The 27,829-nt window shown below is 45.9% G+C and overlaps 1 protein-coding gene across 1 annotated transcript; it reads left to right on the top strand.

Moving 5' to 3' along the window:
* The first annotated feature begins 4,964 nt into the window (after positions 1–4,964).
* On the top strand, positions 4,965–27,049 carry PPIB (peptidylprolyl isomerase B). Its single transcript, XM_040342923.1, has 5 exons — positions 4,965–5,185; positions 13,452–13,565; positions 14,415–14,508; positions 24,059–24,243; positions 26,622–27,049. Exons 1-5 carry the CDS (start codon positions 5,051–5,053, stop codon positions 26,742–26,744), a joined length of 651 nt encoding a protein of 216 aa, XP_040198857.1. The 5' UTR covers positions 4,965–5,050; the 3' UTR covers positions 26,745–27,049.
* The last annotated feature ends 780 nt before the right edge of the window (positions 27,050–27,829 follow it).

The following is a 27,829-nucleotide window of genomic DNA, read 5'->3' as shown; positions in this document are numbered from 1 at the left end:
CTTTGGTGAAAATTTAGACCCCTGACACTTAACCAAAGCTCTCCAACAGTGTTCTAAATAAAATGAAGCAAAATAATAATGTGATATTTAAAGTGGTTGTTTACCCCTGAAACAGATGTCATCTTGCTCCGGCGTGTCTTCCGGGTATCGCCGCTCCAGCGCTGTGATTGGCTGGAGCGGCGATGTCGTCATTCCCACGCATGCGCGTGGGAGATTTCATTCCGGCAAGGGCCGGCGGCGGCCGGCCCTTTAGCTGAGGATCCCCCCTGCGCATGCGCCGCTGCAATCAGTGTTGGGGAATATCTCCTAAACTGTACAGGTTTAGGAGATATTCTTTATATCTACAGGTAAGCCTTATTATAGGCTTACCTGTAGGTAAAAGTCAAAAAGTGGGGTTTACAACCACTTTAACCATGTAGGTTAAGGCAGGGATGGACTGGCCATTGGGACTACAGGGAGTTTCCCGGTGGGCTGATGGCTCAGTGGGCCGGCTTCAGTGACAGCAGACCGCCGCCCCCCTCCGCTCCTCTGTCTCTCCCTCCCCGCAGCGCTCACCTTCTCTCCCTCCCCGCAGTGCTCACCTGGGGGGAACAGAGAAGCAGGGGGAGGACCAGAGGAGCATGGGGGAGGGGACAGACAGCTGACTCAACAGGTATGGCCTGGGAGTTTCTCACTTCTGCCTAATCTTGTCCCATAAGGGGGGGTACCGAACTGATTCCTTGCCCCGGGTGAAATAATGTCTAGCTTCCCCACTGGTACTGCCTAAAAGAATACCAGTACCAGCCGTTCTACTCTAATAAAGTAGAACGGCTAGTGAGGGGGGGGGGGGGTGCGGGATTTGTCCGGCCGCCATGGGAGAGACCTGTCAAAGTGGGCCAGTCTGGATGAAGTCCAGGGCCAAATGTTTGTCCCAGTCCAGCCCTGGGTTAAGGAGATATTGCAAGCACCTACAGGTAAGCCTTAAAGGGTCACTAAAGGAAAAAAATGTTTTGCTGAAATGACTGTTTATAGGGTATAGAGACATAAAAGTTAACTGATTCCTTTTAAAAATGATTAAAAATAGATCAAATTCAATCATATAATGTGCCTACAGTTTCACTTTCGTTTTAAAACTGGTTTCATGTTTATGTGAAGTAAAGAGACCCACAGAACAAAAGCAAACAAATCCAGGGCAGTGTTTTGTTTTTAAAATGAATCTGATTGGTTCTGTTAAGTTTTAGACACACAGTAATGACAGCTTAGACCATCGTGAAAAGCACCCAGTATGATGGTTATAAGGAAATAGACAACAAGGAAGTGTGGAGATCAGAGCAGAATTACAGCAACTTCAAAGCAAAAACGAGCAATGAGGACATGAAACCAGTACTGCAGTAAGGTAAAGGAAGCTATTTAGCTGAAAAAAAAATTCCTTTAGTGATCCTTTAACCACTTCCATACAGGGCTGTTATACACACCTCCATACCAGGCCTATTCTGGCACTTCTCTCCTACATGTACAAATCATAATTTTTTTGCTAGAAAATTACGCAGAACCCCCAAACATTATATATGTTTTTTTAGCAGACACCCTAGGGAATAAAACGACGGTCATTGAAACGTTTTATCTCGCACGGTATTTGCGCAATAATTTTTCAAACGCCTTTTTTTTGGAAAAAAATTGTTTCATGAATTAAAAAAATAACAAAACAGTAAAGTTAGCCCAATTTTTTTGTAAAATATGAAAGATGATGTTACACCGAGTAAATAGATACCTAACATGTCACGCTTTAAAATTGCACACACTCATGGAATGGCGCCAAACTTCGGTACTTAAAAATCTCCATAGGCAACGCTTTGAAAATTTTTACAGGTTACCAGTTTAGATTTACAGAGGAGATCTAGTGCTAGAATTGTTGCTGACACTCTAACGCACGCGGCGATACCTCACATATGTGGTTTAAACGGCGTTTACATATGTCGGTGGGACTTGCGTGTGCGTTCGCTTCTGCGCGCGAGCTACTGGGGACAGGGGCGTTAAAAAAAAATTGTATTTCTTTTTTTTTTTTTTTTTACATATTTATTTTTTTTTTTATTTATTTTTTATTTTTTATTATCACTTTTATTCCTATTACAAGGAATGTAAACATCCCTTGTAATAGGAATGTGTGTGACAGGTACTCTTTATGGAGAGATGCAGGGTCAATAAGACCGCACATCTCTCCTCCAGGCTGGAAAGCATGAGATCGTGAAAAAAAATTCACCGATCTCATGCTTGCTGTTGCTTAGCAGCCGCAATTGCGGCTTTGTTTACTTACGGGGACCCGGGTGTGACGTCATCACATCGTGCCCGGGTCCTCCGACGGTCATAGAGATGACTGGTGACCATCTGGTCACCAGTCATCTCTATGCTTCCTGCCAGCGCCGGACGATTCGTTCTCCGGGCCCCCGATGGCACGGGAGAGCCCGGAGAAGCACCGGATGGCGGCGGGAGGGGGGGATGTCCCCTCCTGCCGCCTGTAAGAACGATCTAGCGGCGGAACCGCCACTATGATCATTCTTACGTTGTGCAGAATCGCCGGCAGAAGAAAAGGATATCTGAATGATGCCTCTAGCTGCAGGCATCATTCAGATATCCCCCCACAAAGCCCAGGACGTCATATGACGTCCACCCGGATCGTTAGAGGTCCTTTGTGGACGTCATTTGGCAATGGGCCGGGCGGGAAGTGGTTAATGTAGACTTACCTGTAGGTGCAAGCATGCCATGAGGGTATACAACCACTTTAACAGCAGCCATACCAATGGACATTAATATATTTCTTTTAAAGCAGTAGTTCCCCCTCAAAAAAATTGTTACCCTTAGATGGATGCTCATTTAGTCTAGGGGAATCGGCTAGTTGTTTTAAAATCGAAGCTGTACTTACCGTTGTAGAGAGCGATCTTCTCCGCCGCTTCCGGGTATGGTCTTCGGGTCTGGGCATTCCTATTTGATTGACAGTCTTCCGACGCTCGCATCCATCGCGTCACGATTTTCCGAAAGTAGCCGAACGTCGGTGCGCAGGCGCCTTATAGAGCCGCGCCTACGTTCGGCTTCTTTCGGCTACTCGTGACGCGATGGATGCGACCGTCGGAAGCCTGTCAATCAAATAGGAACGCCCAGTCCCGAAGACCATACCCGGAAGTGGCGGAGAAGATCGCTCTCTAAAACGCAAAGTACGGCTTCGATTTTAAAGCAACTAGCCGATTCCCCTAGACAAAATGAGCATGAATCTAAGGGTAACAATTTTTTTGAGGGGGAACTACCGCTTTAAGGACCTAAATCGATATTAAAGGTTTGTTAAAACAACAAACTAAAGAAAAACACAATACTTATCTGCTCTGTGTAATGGTTTTGCACAGAGAAGCCCCAAACCCTCTTCTTTTCAGACAGTGGTAGCACCTCCATTGGGAGTGTTGCCTCCTCTCTCACACCACCCCTTTATGCATAATGGATAGATTCATCCATTGCCATCGCGGCCACTCCCTATTCATGCAACCGGCCCCTTTCGGGGGACATTAATTACAGCAGCAGGAGATTTATTTTTTACGCACTCCTGCTTGGCCACTGAGGACAGAGGAGGGAGGAAGTGGAAGCCACCACCGTGGAGAGCAGGAGAACGGGAGGCCTCTGAGCAGGGGAAGCCGCTGGGGATGGAGAATGGGAGGCCCCTGCCGCCGAGCAGGGGGAAGTCGCTGCTGATGGGGTAAGTGCTCCTCCCCCTTGACCAGTGCCCCCAATAGCAAGCCACTTGCTCTGGGGGCACTGGTGTGTGCTCGCTACCGAGACCTGCTCTATGCGTTGATAAAACATAGAGCAATGGCTTGGTCCCACCCCACACTCTCTCCTTATTGCCTCACTGAGTGTGATTTACAGCAGTTGGAGCCAATGGCCAAGGAGGAGGGGGGAGTTCTGGGACAGCCGAGGCTCCTGTGCACATCATTGGATGGAGAGGGGGCTCGGGTGAGTACTAGGGGTCTGTGTGGGGGCAACAAAAGTTTTTTTTTTTTTAACTTCAGCCTTTACAAGCACTTTAATTTGTCCTGTATTTCTCGCCTAGTGAAGCCTTGGAGAGCCCTGTGACAGATCTGTACATATATCGGGGACCCAGAATCTGCACACAGACTACTAATAGGGGAGCGTCAGTGTGAAAGCTTCCATGTCTGTGCATGCATGGAAATTCCACTGAGTGTTCACAGATGTGCTGATAGAGCTACCAGGACCAAAAGGCTGGGTGGAGTGGTGGGCACATCTGCGCATGCTCCGCAGCAGCCGAGGGGGCGGAGCTACACTGGAGTTTGTTGTCCGCTCTGTAATGGACGGGAGATGATTGTGTGAGCTGTCATGGCTAGCTGCACCACTCCACATATTGTTTATTCCCATCGTGCCGCTCTATAGAACGTATACACCTGGAACAATACATCCGAATAGCACATTACTGAACACACTCCCTTTAATTTTGCCGGGTTTATGGCCATGTTTTAGGCTCCACCTACCTCCCCGCCCCCCTGTCATTCAATTCCACATCCTCCTACTGGCTCCTGCCGCCCCCTTACTCTGGGCGGGTCCGCTGCAGCAGCGTCCCTTCCCATAGGTAGACATGGCTGTCATGTCGGCCTGCTATTGGTCGCACCTACAAACCAATGCAAAAGTCGTAACGTGGCACGAGTCTAGGGGTCGCAGGGGGGTTTCCGACAATGGTACAGTCTGGTCTCCTATACACCCGCACAGTTGTTATGAGGGATATCTGGAAATGCAGAACGCCGGCTAATTACAGCGCACACAACTCTCTGTTCTCTCAGAAACCACACTACTGATACGGATGAGTTCATTATTATGAGGAGGGGAGCTGTCCTATATATTATTACACGACCCCCCGGTCCACTCCTGTCCGGTTATGGTTCACTAAACGTGACACAGCTTAAAGAATCTCCGCCCCCTTCCCCCCTCCTCCTCGTATTGGTCTCGCCCCTGTCGCGGTGACGTCACGTCTGCAGTCCCTCTTCTTCTCCCGGTGGTCAGCCACTCTCCTCCTTTGATGCTGCGGGTGCTGGAGAGGAACATGAAGCTTCTGTTCGCTGCCGCCCTCATCGCGGGCTCCGTCATCTTCCTGCTCTTCCCTAGTGCGTCCGAGGCCGATGAGAAGAAGAAGGGACCCAAGGTTACCGTCAAGGTAATGCGGAGATCCGTGCTGTGTATAGAGGCCTGAGTTCCCCCCCCCCCTACTGTGTATAGAGGCCTGAGCTTCCCCCCCCCACTGTGTATAGAGGCCCGAGCTCCCCCCTAACTGTGTATAGAGGCCCGAGCTCCCCCCTAACTGTGTATAGAGGCCTGAGCTTCCCCCTCACTGTGTATAGAGGCCTGAGCTTCCCCCTCACTGTGTATAGAGGCCTGAGCTTCCCCCTCACTGTGTATAGAGGCCTGAGCTTCCCCCTCACTGTGTATAGAGGCCTGAGCTTCCCCCTCACTGTGTATAGAGGCCTGAGCTTCCCCCTCACTGTGTATAGAGGCCCGAGCTGCCCCCCCCTCACTGTGCTGTGTACTGTATAGAGGCCTGAGCTCCCCCCTTCTCACTGTGTATAGAGGCCTGAGCCCCCCCCCCCCCCCTCACTGTACTGTGTAGAGACCTGAGCCCCCCCCCCCCTCACTGTACTGTGTAGAGACCTGAGCCCCCCCCCCTCACTGTACTGTGTAGAGACCTGAGCTCCCCCCCCCCCCCTCACTGTACTGTGTAGAGACCTGAGCTCCCCCCCCCCCCTCACTGTACTGTGTAGAGACCTGAGCCCCCCCCCCCTCACTGTACTGTGTAGAGACCTGAGCCCCCCCCCCCCCCTCACTGGGCTGTGTATAGAGACCCGAGCCCCCCCCCCCCTTCTCACTGTGCTGTGTATAGAGGCCTGAGCTCCCCCCCCCTCACTGCTGTGTAGAGACCTGAGCCCCCCCCCCCTCTCACTGTGCTGTGTATAGAGGGCAGAGCACTGTATGTGCAGACCGCTGACTGACTCCTTATCGCTCCTCATAGAGAAGGCCATGGATGGAGGGCAAATGGTCTGTTCAATGAGCAACCCCCCCCCCCCAGCTCAGTGCCTGAGGAGACCGTCAACAGCCAATCACAGGGCAGGGACATTCAATATAAAACAGTAGTTACTTGTCTATGATTGGATGATGGAAGGCAGTTGACTGTCCCCTCAGTCACCAAGCTCTGGGGAAAATTCCCCAGGGGTAGGCAACCTGGGTCCCTCCAGCTCTTGCAGAACTAGAAGTCACATAATGCTTCTGGGAGAAATTGTAACTGCCAGCCTTGCAATGCCTCATGGGAAATGTAGTTCCACAACAGCTGGAGGGCCCCAGGTTGCCAACCCCTACCTTAGGCCTTGTGCACAGGATGTTCTCTCCTGGAAGCCAGCACAAAAAATGCCCAATGCTTTAGTGTCAATCTTTACAGGTGTCTCTTGGGCCCCTTTCACACTGGAGGTGCTTTTCATACATTTTAGCGCTCTCATGCCTGCCCAGTGTGAAAGCCCAAGTTCTTTCACACTAGGGTGGTGCTTGCGGGACGGGAAAGTCCTGCAAGCAGCACCTTTGGGACGGTTTAGGTGTGGTGTATACATCGCTCCCAATACGTCCTGCCCATTGAAATGAATAGCAGCGCTGCTGCATCCCTGGCGCTTCTAACCCTTTGGCCCCTAGCGGGGGGTTAAAAGCGGCGCCGAAAGGATGGTAAAACGCCGCTACAACTAGTGGTGCCCGTGTTATGTGCTTCTGCTATCCTGACTGGCCCGAGTGCAGCAATCGGTCCACTGTTAATGAACATTTAATAACCTCATTGCAGACTCAATCCATAAAGCTAACCTATCGGAATAAAGATCCTTCGGCTAAAATTAGATGTGTATTAATATGCCACCCCTTTGAAGAGTGATTTGTGTTTAGATCACTCTTCAGAGGCGATTGAAGTAGTTGAGGAGAATGGCGCCCTCCTTACCGCCTGTTCTAACGTGTTTTTTTGCCAACAACGCGCCACAACTACATACATTGAGGTTGTGGGGCGTTGGCAGCGTTTCCCTATTCACTTGAATGGGTTGCATTCAGCAGCCATTGTTGCACATGGGATAGCATTGGCTGCGGACGCAACGCGTCATTATTGTAGCATGTAAACGCCACTGTATGCGGCTATTGCAATTGGGGTAAATAAGCCAGCTCTACCCTATAATTCCTTGTCTGAACTTGCACTAAGGTGTAATGTTTCTGTTGTTGGGTGAGATTTGAAGATGTCACATGGCTGAAGATGGAGATGTGTAAAACGTGAGCTGAGCCACTTCCAGATGTACATATGAGGATCTCTTTATCGTACAATAAAGTGCATAGGTATTAGTCTGGCAAGACTGCATGTACGTTTGCGTTGTGAAAACGGGGTGAAATTAATGTTTGAGTTCCGCCCGCCCCTTTACGTTGGTTGGTGCCGCCGCCATTGCGGGTCGGTGTATCCCGGCAGTGTAGCCTTTTTAGCCTCGCTGGCCCAGCAGGAGGAGGAGGGGGGGGGGGGGCAAGCTGCTGATGTACTTTGCCGCGGCCTGGTCTCCTGGAAGTGGGGACGGGTCCTGTAAAAAAAGGTGTGGCACCTAGAGGGGGTATCGGATAAGTGTAAGTTCCACTTTTCGGGGCTTTAAGCCATTTTCTCTTCTGGTCGAATGTTCTTTACGTATTATGGGCAGTAGTAGTAAAGATGGGTTCAGTCATGATGAATATAGTGATTGGGGAAAAATTGCACATTGTGGCCACTAGATGGCACAGAGGAATAAATACATTTTAGCAAGAAGAGATTCAATGTAGCAATATTAGAGAACTCTGCAAGGAATTGGTAAATGGGAATTCTGTAGTAATAAATAAATAATAAATGTAACCATTGCTACTTCCCTCCAGCAGTTTATTTTTTTATACCTATGGACACACGTGCATGTTGGCCAATGTGCACATGCGAGTGTTTAAGTCAGTATTTGCATGCTGTGTTCATGGACATAAAATGTGTTCTTGGAGAAGCATGTTTACACTTGTAATACATAAAAGTGTAAAAAACACTTAAATGCATTCTAGCGGCTGGAATAAATATTCTATCCAGTAGAATGATTTTACACATCCACTTCTAAATGCCATATGCTGGTAAATGTGCATAATGGTGAGCCAAAAAATGCAGTTTGTTAGCCTGGCTTTTTCTGGCAGCACCTACCTGACAGATGCTATTTAGGTGTGCTGATTAGTTGATACACAATGAATGGCGTTTGGCTGGGTGAATAGCTAAGCAAATGATTTTATAAATACATCTGAGCTACTTTAGCTGCTTACATTAACAATAATCTGCTTGAGATGTTTGAGATCATTGAGAATTTATTCAGATTTAACATGCAATCGACCTGCCCACCTACTTCAGTTTATTTTTCCCATAGACCTATAATGGAAAACAATAGCCACATGCGGTGAACAAAATGAAGCGCACCGGTCCTCACATTGCTTGGGAAACCAGCTATTGTGAAATAGAAATAACGGCAATATTTCCTCTTCCTCAGAAGGTTGCCAGTCATCCACTCGGTGATGGGCTCCTGGGGACTTGAACTTTTTATGTTCCTCGCAGTATCTTGAAAGGTTTTTAATCTTTTTTTGGCGCACTATTTTATAGGGAGTTGCTAGTGTTTTTCTTCAGTGGTACCCCACAGATATGAGTGTTCTGTACAGTAATCAGGCTGGGTATATATTCGGGCAGCCCTCTTCTGTGGGATCTCTGCTAGAAAATCAGACAGTAGGGATGAAGGATATAATCATTCAAGGGCTGCACTGTCTGGCACAGGTATGAGACTGACGAAAAAATACACCCAAAGACCCACCTAAATGTGCAGCCAGATCCGACCACTTGGTTCTTAAAAACTTGTCAACTTGTTGCCAAAAATGTTGCTTCTCATGTGATCAACCATATGGATGGCCGGCCTTGAGTAGTGAACATTAACTGTTTGTAAGTCGCAATGTATTTAGCGGGTAACATTCAAGAAGAGAATGCAGTCAGTGATAATTGGATGAGCCATTGTCTATTTGCAGTTTTCATGCATCCAAAATGTTATGCTTCTGGCTAAAAATCTCAGCAGCCTAAAGCTTTGGTTTGCAGCCGGTTTGGCGCGCCCCAACCTGTCCAATGCACATGTGCATTCCGAGGATAAACAGATGGCCTTGACTCTATTGGGGTCTACAGGGATTCCCATCTTAGGATATAATGCTTGCCATATTCTAAAAAATAATTGGTCAATCAAAGATGTTAGGGTCACTCAATCTATAAAAAAACCTTACAAAAAACCCGACCTTACATGTGGCTAACTGAATAAATTTTAAGGTGCAGGCTTTTGATAACAATTGGTTCTCCCACTTGGGGCCACATTTCATCTTTCATTGCACTTACACCGATCGATATAAAAAGAAAATGGATAAAATCCATCCCAGCTTTTATTGCGGAGATGGATTGGATCAAAATGAACCTTTTTAAACCCTTTACACATTTCATTCCTGAAAATGAGGCTCTATAAGCACATACTGCATAGCAATGTGTTTGCCTTGTCCCCATAAAAGGAAAACCAATTAAGATCAGTTAAGGCTTTTGGTGCTGCCGAATGGCAAACAAAGGCCATCTCCATGTACCATGAATTGGTCCCCAAAGTGAGAAAAAAATGCACCAAGCCCCAGTTTTCCTGTAGTGTTGGGTTGGTATGTTCCAGTTAGAGCCGTGCGATGAATCATTAAAAACATTGCGATCTCGATTCTACCCCCCCCTCCCCCCATATGATCTCTATGCAGCATTTACACCATTCTTTCATGTAGGTGCAGAGAGGTTCTCTATTCACTCAGAGCTGACAAAAAAACAAAAAAGCAAATTGTTTATTAACATTGTATGCATAGGGGATAAACAATGTGTGTTTTTTTTTTTTATGCAAAGTAAATTAGGGCAGTTTAACCACTTAAAGGGGTTATAAACACTCAACATTTTTCACCTTAATGCATTCCCGACCACCGCATGCCAATTTACGTTGGCAGATTGGCGAACCTGTACATCCCTTTGAATTTGCTGCCTAGCGGGTGCGTGATCATGACAGAGTAAACAAGGCATTTCCCTGTTCTGCCTAGCAACATGACAGATCTACTGCTACCTGTCATCGGGAGCAGTGATCCGGCATGTTGTAGTGAGACAATCCCCCTACAGTTAGAATCACTCCCTAGGACATGCTTAACCCCTTAAACACCTAGTGTTTAACCCTTTCCCTGCCAGTGTCATTTATGCAGTAATCGGTCTCTATTTGTAGCGCTGATCACTGTATAAATGACAGTGGTCCCAAAATAGTGTCCGATGTGTCGCCTTAATGTCGCAGTCCTGATAAAATGTCATAAAGCTAGCCCTTTTTTTGTAGACGCTATAACTTTTGCGCACACATCAATATACACTTATTAAGACTTTATTTTTTTTAACAAAAATGTGTAGAATACGTATCGGCTGAAACTAAAACACTTTTTTTATATATTTTTGGGGGATATTATAGCAAAAAGTTAAATATTGCACTTTTTATTTTTTATGTTTTTTTTTTGTTTATAGCGCAAAAAATAAAAACCAGAGGTGATTAAATGCCACCAAAAAGCTCCATTTGTGGGGGGAAAAAGGACATAAATTTTGTTTGGGTACAACGTTGCACAACCGCGCAATTGTCCACTAAAGCGACGCAGTGCCAAATCGCAAAAAATGCTCTGGTTAGGAAGGGGGTAAATCCTTCCAGGGCTAAAGTGGTTAAGGTGAAAACCTTCTGTAGTGCAGCAGCCCCCCCCCCCTTTACGTATATGAAGCAATCGCCCAGTAGTAATGGGGTGGAAATTTCTAGAAAACATCTATAACAATAATCACTGGTTGCCTATTAATCAAAAGGGAAGAGTCTGACCACATCATTTGTCCGTTTGCTGCAGAGACTGAGCACCATTGGAAATATCACAAAAGGGTGTGATTTATTTTAAAGTCTAACTAAAGGCAAAACATTTTTTAAGTATTAAAGCGGTGGTTCCCCTAAAAATAAAATGTTGACATCGCATTTAGCAAATAAATTACAGTTAGAATCGGGTTGTTTTATTTAAAAAATACCTCCGTACGTATCGTTTCCATTATTCGGTCCCACCGCCACTTCCGGGTACGATGCAGGTGGTGGGCGTTCCTAATTGATAGGCATCCGAACGACGCATCCATCGCGTCACGAGATGCCGAAAAAAGCCGAACGTCGGTGCGGCTCTATACGGCGCATGCGCACCGACGTTCGGCTTTTTCCGGCATCTCGTGACGCGATGGATGCGTCGTTCGGATGCCTGTCAATCAATTAGGAACGCCCACCGCCTGCATCGTACCCGGAAGTGGCGGTGGGACCGAATAATGGAAACGATACGTACGGAGGTATTTTTTAAATAAAACAACCCGATTCTAACTGTAATTTATTTGCTAAATGCGATGTCAACATTTTATTTTTAGGGGAACCACCGCTTTAAGTATAAAGTGGAGAGGGCTTGGAACCCCTGGTCAGTTTTTATATTGTGGCCTTTGCCACAGTTAGGGGGATTTACACTCTTTGTCCGGTTTACCATAATTCAGGGCTCGACAAAATCCGGGTGCCTGGTCACAATTGCGACAAAGCTTAGGCCTGCAGAAGGCCGCAAAGCCGTAGCCTCAATTACCGGCCAGCGCGGGACCGCCAAGATCGCGCGGCGGGGGAGATGGGGACGCACGATCCTGTGTCTCCGTGCGCCCCCACCACGCCATCTTGTTGGGCCCCGCGATCGCGGCGGGCCTGCCGGTAATTGAGGCTGCGGCTTTGCGGCCTTCTGCAGGCCTAAGCTTCCTTCTGTGATCTGGCGCCATCTTGTGGTGGCTGTTGGCATTACAAGTAAAACAGCAGTTCTAATGTGTTTTTCACTGCCATCTCCTTCCCTCTAATTAGAACCCCCAATCAGAATAAAAAAATATTTAATGACACCCTAGAGAATAAAATGGCGGTCGTTGCAATACTTTCTGTCACACCGTATTTGCGCAGCGGTCTTAGAATCGCACTTTTTTGGGGAAAAAATACACCTTTTTAATTAAATAAGACAACAGTAAAGTTACCCCAATTTTCTTTTATATTGTGAAAGATAATGTTACGCCGAGTAAATTGATACTCAACGTGTCGCGCTTCAAAACTGCATCCGCTCGTGTAATGGCGACAAACTTTTACCCTTAAATCTCCATAGGCGACGTTTAAAAAAAATATACAGGTTGCATGTTTTGAGTTACAGAGGAGGTCTAGGGCTAGAATTATTGCTCTCGCTCTACCAATCGCGGTGATGCCTCACATGTGTAGTTTGAATACCGTTTACATATGCGGGCGCTACTCACGTATGCTTTCGCTTCTGCGCACAAGCTTGACGGGGCGCGTTTTCTGACTCCTAACTTTTTTAGCTGGCTCCTAGATTCCAAGCAAATTTGTCAAACCCTGGCATAATTTAATGGAAAGTAAAATAAAATCCCAAATATTTGGTTGTCCCTAGAAAAGTAATAGAGGGGAAATTTTCCATTTGGGATACTAGTTCCTTAATTCACATCCTCTCCCTTCCTGTTTGGCTATGGGATGAGACGGGAAGTGAAGGGAAATCTCTGCAATGGGGCAGGGATGGCAAAAAAATCTGACGGGTTATAACCCTCCCTCACTCTATTCAAAATGGGGGGAAAATATTCTCCTATAGTTCTACTTAAATGTATTTTGGCCTCAGAATGGTCTTCAGCAGGCTTGTCTGCAAAGACGCATTTAATTTTTCTTTCATTATTCTTATCGGAGTATTAGCCTGGAAAATACTGTATAGACTTGGGGGGGTTGTACCAGAATGTTATCTGATGGCATTTTATTTTCCTGGATTAGACGTGGCTTAATGAGAAATCGAATGATAACCCGATAATTCCCTGTTATCGCCCATGTGCCCTTTTCTATTGATTGCCCCACATTACACGTACTAGAATCTGATACTCCTATGTAGTTCTAGAACAGTAAAGTGTTATCTTAAGCTTGGCGTTATTGTCAAGGAACAAAGGTCAAATATCACCCTATAATGTTGGATTTGGTATTCAACCTCCTTTTTTGCAAATGTTAATCTTCACAAATGTTATGTTTTACTAAACTTTGGACTTGCTTAAATGTCAGGGGATAACTAAATTACATGTGAATAATATCCAGGCTCGGCATTAAGCCATTCAGTGAATTGAACAATACATTAAAGATTAGAACTTGTTTAATCTTAATGTTTTAACATTTGTGAAATCATAAACCATAGTGAACAAAACATTCAAAGTCCTTCATTATATTTCACATGAACTCCTCTTCATCACTTTTCTTGTCTTCCCCCCACAGGTGTACTTTGATATGAAGATTGGGGATGATGAAATCGGAAGAGTAGTCATTGGCCTCTTTGGTAAAACTTGTCCCAAGACTGTTGAGAACTTTGTTGCACTGTCAACTGGGGAGGTAAGTTAATGACGTTTGAGGGTCCTTCTCACTTATTGATCCTTGCCAATCATGCAGCAATCTTTTTTCATTGTTCCTTATTGATAAATGAGGGATGATTGGCTGCTGTGAGTGTCTGTCTGCTTTTCATTGGGCTCTGTTAATAAATGACTGAAAGCCAGAGTGTATTTCTACAGCTGCAGTTCTTGTGAGATCTGTAGTCAGAGGTGGCTGCATCTTATCTTTACACACTACTAAAGCAGTTGTATACTGCTGGACATACTAGCACATTATGTGAAACTTAACTTAAAACAAAGCTGTTCCTGCGCCGCAATGTCAGCGCTATAGCAGCTTCCATTTTTCTTCCACGTTCGGGTCTCTGGCTCTGTAATTGGCCGAAGCCATGATGTGGGAGCTGTCGTTCAGCTTACAGGGCTCAGAAGCAATGGCACCTGTGGTTGTTCAGAGCGCATATGCCAGTGATTTCACTGGCTGCATGTAATATAAATATCTCCTACACGGTACACATTAAGGAGATATTTACACTACCTATAGGTAAATGTTGTTCACTTCCTCTTTAAGACTGAAATGAAGACTTGAAGCGCACTTCCTAGACAGTGTTCAATTTATCCTGGGCTGCCTTGAATGCGATGTAGTAAAACCAAAGTAAATTGGGTAGAAAATATGTTCTTTTGCGAAGATTTAAAGTGGTAAACCCTTACATATACGTGGCAAAGTGAATAGCTCGTGTGAATAGCAGTTGTACTAGTGAAGGTTTTTAGGGTTCAAAACTCAGCTGAATATCCATAAATGTAGACCTGTTTTGTTTGAGATTTTAATAGTAAATCCTGTTTGTTTTTCTCATTTCAGAAAGGATTTGGTTACAAGGGCAGCAAATTTCACCGTGTGATCAAAGACTTCATGATTCAGGGTGGAGATTTCACTAGAGGAGATGGTACAGGAGGTCAGTGTTGTCCGACATTTTTTTATTTTTTCCACCCTTTTTTGTTTCCTGAAACAATTGAGCCCAATTACAGGGCAAAACTTAAAGCAAGTGAGGTAACCAATAGTATACCTTTACCAACTACACAAACTTTGCAGGTGCTTACTCCCTCCATGTATCATGCTAATTGATGGCAGCACTTGTGCAGTGACGGATCAGGGAAGTGTGGTGTCCTTATCAGAACTTATTTTATTTCTCTAATTCAGTAGGACCCTTCCTGTCACAGGAAACGTCAGCCAGCTAGTAAGGGAGCCATTAACTCTATGGGATTTATGTGCTCCTATTCATGCAAATGGCTTTAAGTAGGATTCTTTTTTCTTTCTCGTACATCACGGGACACAGAGCGGCATATTCATTACTATGTGGGGTTATATGGAGTACCTTCAGGTGATGGACACTGGCAATCTCAAACAGGAAGTGCCCCTCCCTATATAACCCCCTCCCATAGGAGGAGTACCTCAGTTTTTTCGCCAGTGTCTTAGGTGTTGGTCATGGTTTAGCTTACCTCCACATCCTTGGGATTAAGGTGGGCTAACCGGTTCTGTCCAAAGGCCTCAGTGCTAAAGTGGTCAGCAACCGGACCCCAAACCATTGGGGTGTAGCCCATAATGCTTTCTGTTCAGAGAGCTGGACCCTGGGCCCAGAACTTAGAAACCTTTGGGGGCCTAATGTTTCTGTTGCCAGGGTGCTATATGGGCCCAGGACAGTGGCTCCTTCATAGGAACCCAGGGCCTGAAGTTCTAGACGCCACCCACGGAGATGGGGGAAGATTGGACCTCTTGCTGTGCAAAAGTCCTGCGGCATGGAGCAGGTAAGTATTGGGGGAGCTTGCGGAACTTGGTTCTTAGCAGGTTCCCTACAGGGGGTGCACAGGGGGACAGGCCTGGGTATGCTCTGCATTGGCAAGGAATCACTATGTCTATGACAGAGACAGGATGATTCAATCTTTTTTCCCCAGTAATATGTGACCTCCCTGGTAAGTGTTGTTTAGCTGGGCTGCTGGCGCTAGGTGTGGGATCTCTGTAAGAGGGGAGTCTTTTTCCCATGCTAAAAGGAGGTCTGTGACCTACCTAAAGGGCTTACCTGCCTGGGTGCCTGCGCTGCTCCGTCCTCCATGTGTGATGGCCCCCGCCGATGGGCACGTGCCCGAGATATAAACTATTTTCGCGCCGTTTCCGTGGTGGGGGCGCGTCCCGGTGGGCGGCGAATCACAAGTAAAGGAAGGGGAGGTCCTTCCATTAGCTGCCAAGAGCTCAGTGTCATCCTGAGCTAGAGGAGAGGAGGACACAGAGCGGAGCACGCCGAGGACACCCGGTGGCGAAAGGAAGAATTGCAGTTTTTCCTAAGGACTGTCAAACCTACAGATAGGTTTTCTTTTCCTTTTTTCAGCAGATGGCTATTGGCAATACTTAGTGGGAGACAGAGTGGTTTCTTTTCCTCTTCAAAAAAAAAGAAAAAGAAGGGAAAGAACTGCTGATCTCCCTTCTCAGTTTGGGCGTTAGTCTCTATCGCTCCCAAACCGACAGATCCCCTTAGCTACGTCTGTGGCTGGGTGATAGCAGGTGTACCTCGGTATTGTACCATGCCTTCTGGGTCAGAGGGTACAAAGGGTGGGGATTCCCCCGCAAAATCCGAGGGCTCAGACACGGCTATGCCGCTGCTCTCCCCACAGGACATATCAGGGCACGCCTTGATGGGACCTGGGGGATCTGGTGCTGATCCAGGTCAGTCCAACCCCGGCTTTGTCACTGAGAGAGTTCTTGCTGTTTCTTTAGGTGAACTAGAGAAAAGAATGGCAAAAAGGATAGCTAAAGCTATATCGGGTAGAAAGCGGACTAGGTCTCCGTCACCCGAGCAAGAACCCTCAGACACAGAAATCCTTTCCCTAGGGGAATTGGATAGACTTGACGCTTTGGACCAGGGTGGTTCAGAGATCGAGGATCTGGATACTGAGGGGTCTGGTTCAGCCTCCCAAGGGGAAAGTTTGTGGGTTCAGGCCTTAACGGACATGGTCCATGAGGCATTTAAGTTACCCATACCAGAACCTCAAGTATCGGCGGTTTCAGCTTTAGGCTCTTTAAAAACGCCTCAAAGCAACGCAGTTTTCCCGATCCATCCTCTACTCGAGGAGGTCATGTTTCAGGATTGGATTAAGCCAGATAGAGTCTTTTTACCACCTAAAAAATTCTCTGTTTTATATCCTATGGAGGAGAAATTCTCCAAAAGATGGGCGCCCCCGGCGGTGGACGCAGCCATCTCCTATGTGAACAAATCTTTAACTTGTCCGGTGGAAAACGTACAGGTGTTTAAGGATCCGGTTGATAAACGCTTGGAAACATTACTGAAAGCCTCCTTTACTTCAGCAGGGGCGATAGTTCAGCCCGCTGTGGCTGCTATTGGAATTACCCAAGCATTATCAGATAAGACTAAGCAGATGCTTAAACTTATCCCTGCCCAGCAGGCAGAGGAATTTTCGGATATACCGAGGGCTATACGCTTTACGGTGGATGCTATCAAGGACTCCATCCAGCAGGCATCACGTTTATCCTTATTTCTAATCCATATGAGAAGGCTCTTATGGTTTGAAGAGTTGGGAGGCTGAGCCCCCATGCAAAAAGCTCCTGGTAGGGTTTCCCTTCCATGGAGGACGACTCTTCGGAGAAGATCTGGATAGATATATTCAGACTATATCAAGCGGCAAAAGCACTCTCTTGCCAGTCAAGAAGAAAGCCCGAGGGCCCGCGTTTAAGCGCCTGCCCTCTCCGGGACAGGAGCCCTCTAATACCAGACAGTATCGACGGCCTCCTGCAAGATCAGGCTTTTACAATAAACCACAAGGCCAAGCCACTGGGGGCAAGAAGCAGTGGTACCGCAAGCCTGCGAAGCCAGCCCCCAAGTCGGCCTTATGATGGTGGGGGGAAGGCTACGTCTCTTTGCAGAAGTTTGGGAGGCCAGCATTCCCGACTGCTGGGTACGGTCTTCCGTGGCCACGGGCTACAAACTAGAATTTTCAGAATTTCCTCCTCCTCATTACCAGGAGTCAAGAGTACCAGGCGACCCGGTGAAGGGAGCCGCGTTGATGGCGGCATTGAATCATCTGCTGTGCCAGAAGGTGATAGTAGAAGTACCAGTCCAGGAACAGGGCTTGGGGTTCTACTCCAACCTGTTTATCATCCCAAACGGCGATGTCAGGCCAATTTTGGACTTAAAGGGAGTAAATGCGTACCTAAAGGTCCGCTCATTCCGGATGGAAACTATTCGGTCAGCTGTCGCCGTGCTCCAGAAGGACGACTTCATGGCGTCCATAGACATAAAGGATGCTTACCTTCATGTACCAATTTTTCAGCCACATCAGGTATTTCTGCGCTTCTCGGTGGCTCAGCGTCATTTCCAATTTGTGGCGCTCCCCTTCGGGTTGGCTACGCCCCCCGGGTATTCACGAAGGTCCTAGCCCCAATCCTAGCCAATCTAAGGACCCAAGGGGTCACGGTCCTAGCTTACCTGGACGACCTCTTGGTCGTAGACCACTCGTTTCCTGGCCTGGAACGAGCAGTCGCCCTCACGGTTCAGTACCTCGAGAGGTTCGGCTGGGTCCTAAATCGAGACAAATCAGCATTTCGGCCCACAAGGCAGCTGGAATATCTCGGCATGAGATTGGATACAGAACAGAAGGTGTTTCTACCTCTATTAAAGGTCAAGGCCATCAAAGAGCTAATACAAATAGTTCTGAGCAAGAGAAAGCCAACTGTTCGCCTATGTATGCGGCTACTAGGCAAGATGGTGGCCACCTTCGAGGCGGTACCGTATGCTCAGAGCCACACTCGCATCCTGCAGGCAGCCATCCTGTCAGCATGGAGCAAGAGGCCTCAGGCCTTGGAGATTCCTTTGCCACTCTCACCAAGAGTCCGGCAAAGTCTATCTTGGTGGTTAAACCCTCAGAATCTCCTGAAGGGAAAGACGTTCAGTCCTGTGACCTGGAAGATAGTAACCACAGACGCCAGCCTGATCGGCTGGGGAGCAATTTTGGATGGTTGCACTCGCTTGGGCAGCGGCAGAGAAGCAGTTGCCCATCAATATCTTGGAGCTCAGAGCTGCCCGGCTAGCCCTCAGGGCTTGGACGTCCAAACTGCAGGGGTTCCCGGTGAGAATACAATCGGACAATGCCACGGCGGTGGCATACATAAATCACCAAGGGGGAACCAAGAGTCAAGCCGCTCAGAAAGAAGTGAGCTTGATTTTCTTGTGGGCAGAAGCCCATGTGCCCTGCATATCGGCTATATTCATTCCCGGAGTGGACAACCTACAGGCGGACTTCTTAAGTCGCCAGACTCTATTGCCGGGGGAGTGGTCTCTGCATCCACAGGTCTTTCAGACACTCTGCCAGAAGTGGGGAGTGCCGGACGTGGATATCATGGCATCGAGACTAAACAAGAAGCTAGACAGGTTCATGTCCCGCACAAGGGATCCCAGAGCCTGCGGAACCGATGCGTTAGTTTGCCCTTGGCATCAGTTCAAACTTCTTTATGCATTTCCCCCGCTCCAGTTACTACCCCGCCTGCTGCGCAGGATCAGGGTGGAGCACATACCAGTCATCCTGGTAGCTCCAGCATGGCCCAGAAGGGCATGGTACTCACTAATCCTAAAGATGGTAGTGGGAGACCCTTGGACTCTTCCTCTACGGCCAGACCTGCTATCGCAAGGTCCGATCCTCCACCCTGCCTTACGGCATCTAAATTTGACGGCCTGGAAGCTGAATCCCTGATTCTCAGGGGTAGAGGTCTGTCTCAGAAAGTAATCTCTACCCTAATCAGAGCCAGGAAACCGGTCTCTAGGGTGATTTATTACAGGGTCTGGAAGGCCTATGTAGGCTGGTGTGAGTCCAAGCGATGGCTTTCTCGCAAATTTACCATCGATAGAGTATTACGTTTTCTCCAGCTAGGAGTGGATAAAGGACTGGCATTAAGCACAATCAAAGGACAGATTTCAGCTTTGTCAGTGTGGTTTCAGCGGCCGCTGGCCACCCACTCGCTAGTTAAGACCTTCCTTCAAGGGGTCTTGCGTATTAATCCTCCAGTTAAATCCCCGCTTTGTCCGTGGGATTTAAATCTTGTTCTGTCAAGTTTACAGAAACAACCTTTTGAGCCGTTGGCTGAAATTCCTTTGGTTTTACTAACAAGGAAGTTAGTATTTTTGGTCGCAATAGTTTCCGCCAGAAGAGTCTCGGAACTGGCAGCCTTATCCTGTAAGGAACCATATCTTATTTTACATAAAGACAAGGTCGTTTTCCGCCCTCATCCTTCCTTCCTACCGAAGGTTATATCCAGTTTTCACCTAAACCAGGATTTGGTATTACCATCCTTCTTCCCTAAACCTACTTCCAGAAAGGAAGGGTTGCTGCATACCTTGGATATTGTCAGGGCCATGAAGGCCTATCTTAAAGCTACAGAGAAGATCCGGAAAACAGATGTGTTGTTCATTTTACCGGATGGGCCCAAGAAGGGGCAGGCAGCTGCAAAATCCACCATCTCAAGGTGGATTAGACAGTTAATCACTCAGGCCTACGGCTTGAAAGGGTTGCCTCCTCCGTTATCATTAAAGGCTCATTCTACTAGGGCCATGGGCGCCTCCTGGGCAGCACACCACCAGATCTCTATGGCTCAAGTTTGCAAGGCGGCAACCTGGTCTTCTGTCCACACGTTTACAAAATTCTACCAGTTGGACGTAAGAAGGAATACTGATACAGCCTTTGGGCAGGCAGTGCTGCAGGCTGCAGTTTGAGACCCTCGGATTCCGGGGGCTCCCTTTTGAGTTAAATATAAATTATTTTTCTCAACTAAGTTGGATTTATTATGATTTGAGTATATCTCTAAATTAAATCCTTTTGTCTTGGGAAGATGTTCTCCCTCCCCTCATTGTAAGCATTGCTTTGGGACATCCCACATAGTAATGAATATGCCGCTCTGTGTCCCGTGATGTACGAGAAAGAAAAAGGGATTTTTAATACAGCTTACCTGTAAAATCCTTTTCTTGGAGTACATCACGGGACACAGAGCTCCCACCCCTCTTATGGGGACCATTTTGGGAGGCATACTGCTTGCTACAAAACTGAGGTACTCCTCCTATGGGAGGGGGTTATATAGGGAGGGGCACTTCCTGTTTGAGATTGCCAGTGTCCATCACCTGAAGGTACTCCATATAACCCACATAGTAATGAATATGCTGCTCTGTGTCCCGTGATGTACTCCAAGAAAAGGATTTTACAGGTAAGCTGTATTAAAAATCCCTTTATTTTGAGTCTAGATGGCTATAAAATATATATAGGACCTGTCAGGATAGACCTATGGGAGATGATATTGCTGACTTGGTTTTGTTCCTGGGCTGAAGCTCACATCATTCCTTTGCTACTTGGTAAATGACTGACCTGGAACAGTTTTGTTTGTCAGATATGCACTTGTGTGCTCAGGGTCACTTAAAGATAAGTAGTTTGTACACGCAATTGGAGCATGCTTGTTCCAGGCATTTAGCATTTTCAAAAAGGATGCAAGGGAGGCCACCTACCACCCACTTTCATGAGTCACTTTAATGAGATGTGAGTAACTTGTCATGGATGAACATGTCAAACTAGTGAACCTGGTGAGAGAATCTGCTTTCCCTACTGACTGCAGCAATAAATTCCTGTCCCATCACTACTTCTCATTGAAAAGTGAGGTTTTGCAAGTTTCCAACAGTGAGGATGTGATGCCTAATGAGGACCTGTACTTGAGGAATTCTGCCCCTGGCAAGGTACTACTAGTGACATGCTTGAGGGCTACATGAGCAGAAAGTAATCCAGTTCAGAGGAAAATGTGGATGATTCTCCTCCTCCTTCCTTCCTCCTACTCCCAGACAGTACAGTTCAATACAGGAGGAGTTGTTAAAACGTTCAATCTAGGAGGGAGGGTCAGGTGATGCAAAAGGTTAAAAAAAAATGTGGGGGATCTAATGAAAAAAATTAAAGTACAGTTAGGTGGAGGCAGGGTAGGCTTCTCTGAAAAGACATTTAGGCATTGCCTAAAAGTGGATAGATTTGGATATAGTCTGACAGATTGGGGTAGGGAATTCCAGAGGATGGGAGAGGCTTGTGAGAAGTCCTGGAGGAGAGTATGGGAAGAGGTGATGAGGGAGATAGAGAGCAGGAGGGTCTTGGGAGGAACGGATAGGATGAATAGGTTGGTATTTTGAGACTAGGCTAGTGATGTAGCTGTGTATAAAATGGAATATACTGCGCTACCTAAACACGTGAATATTACAAATATGCAGCAGCTTGTAATGTGAGACCACACATTCAAATAGACACAAAAGAGGGGGGGAGCTGCGCAAAGAATGAATGTGAAATATAGTGAATTGAACATGACTAGGAAGAAAACTCAGATAAATCAATGAACAGCAGTCTTCATACAAACATGCTCCAATCACAAATTGAATTTACAAACGGTGTACAAAATGTGCATATGCGCACCATAGGTAAATCAGAAAAAAATCTTAGTGTCCAACCAATAATGAATCGGTGTAGCAGTTCAATGATTAATTGCACAGTGCAAAAACAATAAGTTAGTCTTGTATAGGAGAGGAAAGGAGTGAACCTAAGTGGTGTCACCAATAACCACACATGCACCGCCACCTATAAAGTTATGCGCTTACCGAAGGCAAGCTATACCAAGCCAAAAGTGGTGGTCCTACTCCTGGTTTGTAGCGATTTCCAATGACAGGGAAGGCAGGCATTTAAACTGGATGAACTCGATAAGCCCAATGGCCGGAGATCAGCATCAATGACCCAAGAATAAAGAAACGCTCACAAAGTGTGTATTGCTTGATTGTTTAATGTCCAAAAAATAGCAACTTGCACTTTCGTAGCATAAAAACAACCGTAAAAGACAATGGAGAGTCGGCCGGCATGCAGTCTGCCTTTCAGGGTGATGACGTCAGCGCGTCTGCCTCCCGACGTACGTTTCACGAAGAGATGGCGTCTGGGGAACGGGCGACGAACTGACTCATCGTGTGTATAAAACAACAAAACCATGCCTCAATATGAGCCGTAGGCAGCGGAACAATCCCCAATCGCAGAACTGGAAGCCAGTATAGCAAATTTAATATGCGAACAAGCAGGAGGAATGGATTAAATTGAAATATGTATAAAATAACTAAAAATCTGACTAACTATTAAGACAGAGAACTAAAACTAATATTTCTCACAATGCTAACGACAGGGCACCACATAGTGGTTGAAAACTACATTGCCAATGTCAAAAGAACGATCGCTTAAGGATGTCTCATATGTAGATGCAAAAATCTATTCTAAATAGTCGCATGGACTATATGGAAACAACTACATGATAAAAAATCTATTCTAAAATATTAATATATAAATAGAAACATCAAAAGTGATTCTGATTGGAAAAAACAATATTAATGAAAGATTCTTAATATATATTACACCTGTAATGCCGCCAAGGCGTCGTATCGAGTGTACAATGAGTGGAAATATAACATAAGATTGGTAGTATGCTATATAAAAAATAGAAAATGTATGGAAAATATAAAAAAAGTTAAATAAAAACCAAAGGTTAAGAATTATCAATAAAAGCGTTCAAGTCGGTTTCTACATTTAACCCAAAGGGGGTGTAACACTTATTACAAGACTTTCACTTATTTATTTGCACTGTGCAATTAATCATTGGACTGCTACACCGAGTCATTATTGGTTGGGCACTCGTTATGATTTTTTCTGATTTACCTTTAGTGATGTAGCTGGGGGCAGAGTTGAAGAAGGCTTTGTAAGATATTAGTATTTTGAATTTAGTTTGTTGGGTGAGTGGCAGCCAATGGCGGGATTGGCAGAAAGGTAGCACACTGAGCGGGTTGTAAGGTGGATGAGTCTGGCAGCAGCATTCATAATGGACTGAAGGGGGGGGGGGGGGGATAGCCTATTTAAAGGTAAGCCAATGAGGATTGTGTTGCAGTAGTCGAGAGAACCAGGAAGTGAATTGGAAGCTTTGTAGTTTCATTGGCTACAAAGGAACGTGGTTTGGAGAGGTTGAGGCAGCAAGCTTTGGTAAGGGATTGGATGTGGGGCCAAGAGTTCAGGATCCAGGATGACACCTAGCACCCTGGCATGTGGGGATGGGTGGATGGTTGTGCCATTGCTCAAGAGAAGTAAGGGGGAAGAGGCATGTGGGGGAGGAAATATTATGAGCTCGGTTATTTCAGGAGAAGTGGTCAACAATGAGACCCCATTCAATAGTCTGCTAATTTGTAGTAGACTGAAATATTCTGCTGCCGGTAAGATGTAAACAAATCTTATTTCCCTCAGTAGCAAAATTATTATTGCCTGTGTAATCTTGGCTATGGTGGGCCCACAAGACGTCACAACTTGTACTCAACACTAATATACTTTCTGCCATTTCCAGCAATGCTTGCTGCATCCTCATTCCCACATGGAAATGCTAATACTACGAATGCTTTTCTCCTCTAGGTAAAAGCATCTATGGGGACAGGTTCCCTGATGAAAACTTCAAGCTGAAGCACTTTGCTCCTTACTGGCTGAGCATGGCAAATGCTGGCAAAGACACAAATGGATCTCAGTTTTTCATCACCACAGTAAAGACCTCTTGGCTAGATGGAAAGCATGTGGTGTTTGGTAAAGTGATAGAAGGAGAGGTAAGAATTTCCAGTCCTATTTGTACTTTGGTTTGAATATGTATCCTTGTAAAACAACCTATTTAGACTTGTTATTTTAACGGCAATGTTATCCTGAGGATTGATCTGTCAGACATCAGGAGAATTACACTTTTTTTTTTTTTATTCAGTAAATGTAAATGACCACTGCAGCCTTTCCCCCTCAAGAAGCTCAAAAAAGCTTATCTTTTTAGAAATAAATTGTCAGAATCCTGCTGAACTACCTCACGTGTACAGTATAAAACTTGGGGGGGCTTTAAACACTGCAGCTAATTCAAGGTACACTATATGGCCAAAAGTATTAAGACTTTAATTGCATCCCAGTCTAGGTCTGTAGGGTTTAATATTGAGTTGGTCCACCCTTTGCAGCTTCAACTCTTCCGGAAAGTCTGTCCGCAAGGTTGACGAGTGTCCATAGGAACACTTGACCATTTTCCAGAAGCACGTATGAGGTCAGGCACTGATGTGGAAGAGGCCGGGCTTGCAGTTTCCACTCTGATTCATCCCAAAAGTGTTCTATTGGGTTGAAGTCAGGACTGTGCAGGCCAGTCAAATTTCTCCACCCCAAACTGTCATCGTAGACCTTGCTTTGTGCAAGGGGTCCAAATCATTTGAAGGTGGATGGGGTTGTTTTTCAGGGGTTGGACTTGGGCTCTTGGTTCCAGTGAAGGGAACTCTTAAGGCATTGGCATACCAGGATAGTTTGGACAATTTCATGCTACCAACTTTGTGGAAACAGTTTGGGGATGGCCCCTTCCTTTTCCAACATGACTGCACACCAGTGCAAAACGGGGTTCATAAAGACATGGATGAGCACGTTTTGGGTGGAGGAATTTGACTGGCCTGCACAGAGTCCTGACCTCAACCTGATGGAACACCTTTAGGATGAATTGGAGCGGAGACTGCAAGCCAGGTCTTCTCATCCGACATCGGTGCCTGACCTCACAAATGCACTTCTGGAAGAATGGTCAAACATTCCCATAGACGCTCTCCTAAACCTTGTGGACAGCCTTCCCAGAACAGCTGAAGCTGTTATAGCTGCATAAGGTGGGCCAACTCAACATTGAACCCTATGGGCTAAGACTGGGATGCCATTAAAGTGTGTAATATAAATAAATAAATATATATATATATATTTTGGTAATGTATGTTTTTATGCTCTAAACGGCAATGCCAGTCCCCCCCATATGGTTTTATTAAAATATGTATCAAGGAAGGAGGCATCACCACAATATCTACACTTGCTCTAAATGAGCCAGTTGGATATAGGAACCAAAAAATTGTGTGGGCTGCTCGGGCTGTGTAGGAATACGCTATACTGTAGGGTTGTCCCGATACTAGTATCGGTACCGATACCAAGCATTTGCCCGAGTGCATGTACTCGGGCAAATGCTCCCGATACTTGTAGTGTCAGTGGTGATCAGTGCGGTGGGGGAGTTGGCACCGATCACCAATGTATAGCCGTTTCATTACTTCTCTCAATTGTGAGAAAAAAAAACACTGACACTGAACCCCCCCCCCCCCCCCCAAAAAAAAAGCATTGTAAAACAAATGTATTGTAAAAAATAAACTACTGACATGTGCCACTGCCACATGAGATAAAAAAAATAAAAATTATTGGTATCGGCTAGTACTTGAAAAAAGTATTGGTACTTGTACTCGGTCTTAAAGTGGTATCGGGACAACACTACTATACTGTATGGGGAAGGAGCTGGTCTATGCTCCTAACAATGGTGAAAAGTAAACGGCTGTCCCAGGAGCCGCACATAAAAACAAGACGACCTGTGTGATGGTTAATGGCAGTCACAGCCTGGATCCCTGCCAGGCTATGCCTCCGTGTTTTGCTCCACCCTTGGAGATTACTCATGGGGAACTAACAATTATTTTTTTTGTTCCTCACACATGGGGGGGGCGCGCAAGGTTCACATTAACCCTTTTAAGTGTCATTGGTAGCCAGAGGGTCCATCAGCTATTACAGGTACTTGTGTAGCGCCATCAACTTGCGCAGTGCTTTAACATATGTTATACATTCAGATCAGCCCCCACCCTCAAGGAGCTTACAATCTAAGGTCTAACTCACATTAATTTATGCACATATTGGGGCCAATTTTAGGCCGGATTCAATTAACTTACCAGCATGTCTTTGGAGTGTGGGAGGAAATTCGCATAGGGAGAACATGCAAACTTCATGCAGGTAGTGTGGTTGGAAATCGAACCACTTGGCCACCACGCTGCTACAAAGTATTTTTTATGTATTTATAGTTGACACTCCATTTTGTTTCTATGTTTGAATACGACTGGCAGATTTTCCAATGTGTTTTAATTTTTTTGGACTTGTGGTATTTTTTTTTTCTCTACAGGATGTGGTTAGAAAAATTGAAGCCACAAAGACAGATTCCCGAGACAAGCCTCTGAAAGATGTGGTCATCGTAGACTGTGGAAAAATTGAGGTAGAGAAGCCATTTGGAATTGCCAAAGAATAATGGAGCCCACCAGGTCAGAAAACGCTCTTCCATCACTGGATCTGCCTGAGCTTGAGGATCTCTTTACCAGTTGCCTTTGTTCAAGGACTGGCATTCAGCTGTTTACCACCTAACCAGTACTGTGTATTTAGCACTGGACTAATCTGAAAGTGACCAAGACAAGTGACTGTTTAACATCACTTATTGGAACACCGTAAATTGACTTGTACATTCCACCCACTAAATGTCCAAAATTTTTAAATTGGGAATGAGAAAAGACCGTGACTATGTAAAATTCATTGGAATAAACCGGTTTCTATAAAATGTATGGTGTCAAGTTTATTATTTTTTTTTTTTTTTTTATTGCATACGAATGTCTGAATATCCTTTAGTACCAATGGTTGCTTATTAGTTATTCTACTAATGAGGAGCAGGTGTAAAACCTACATTTCTGGAGGCAGGAGAAGAACTCTTTGGGTTACCAGAGGAGAGGAGCATGGGCTGCCGTCATGGAGACCACATGTCGGGCTACAGCTGTCTGACATCATGTGTGTTTGAGGCTGTGAAAACTACTGTGATAAACTTAACAATAAATACAATTATCCACATTAATGCCAGTAAATTATCAGGAGTACTGTAAGGGGCTGTGACAAATAATGCCAGTAACAAAATCTACATTACTGCCAGTAAAATATCTAGATTGTTGTGGGGGGCTGGGGCTACATGAAGTGGACCGCAAGTGGCAGCACATGACGGGACCGTGACTGTTGACTGCGTGGGAAAGTGTTTGCAGGATCACAGAATCTGGTGGTACTGCGTTCTATGAGCAGGCACATGGCAGCACTAAGACTGCGAGTGTGTAGTGCAAATCATGATTAGGGGCAGCAACAAGCCTAACAGTGTTGCTTGTCACAGGGCTCTAAAATTGTTGAGTATCCCCATAAGCAAAAGGCAACTGTCTTCCATGAGTGGTATACCTACCCATTGCACATCCTGCTCCATGTATGTGCTCATTAAACACGTTCAAGGGGGCGGGGCTTGGCTGTACATGTGAGAAGACATGCCTCACATTGGCTCTAGTATCCCGACGCCATTCATCCTGTTGT

This window comes from Rana temporaria, chromosome 3 (assembly GCF_905171775.1).
Source record: "Rana temporaria chromosome 3, aRanTem1.1, whole genome shotgun sequence".
NCBI lineage: Eukaryota > Metazoa > Chordata > Amphibia > Anura > Ranidae > Rana > Rana temporaria.
This window is presented reverse-complemented; position numbering and strand designations above follow the sequence as displayed.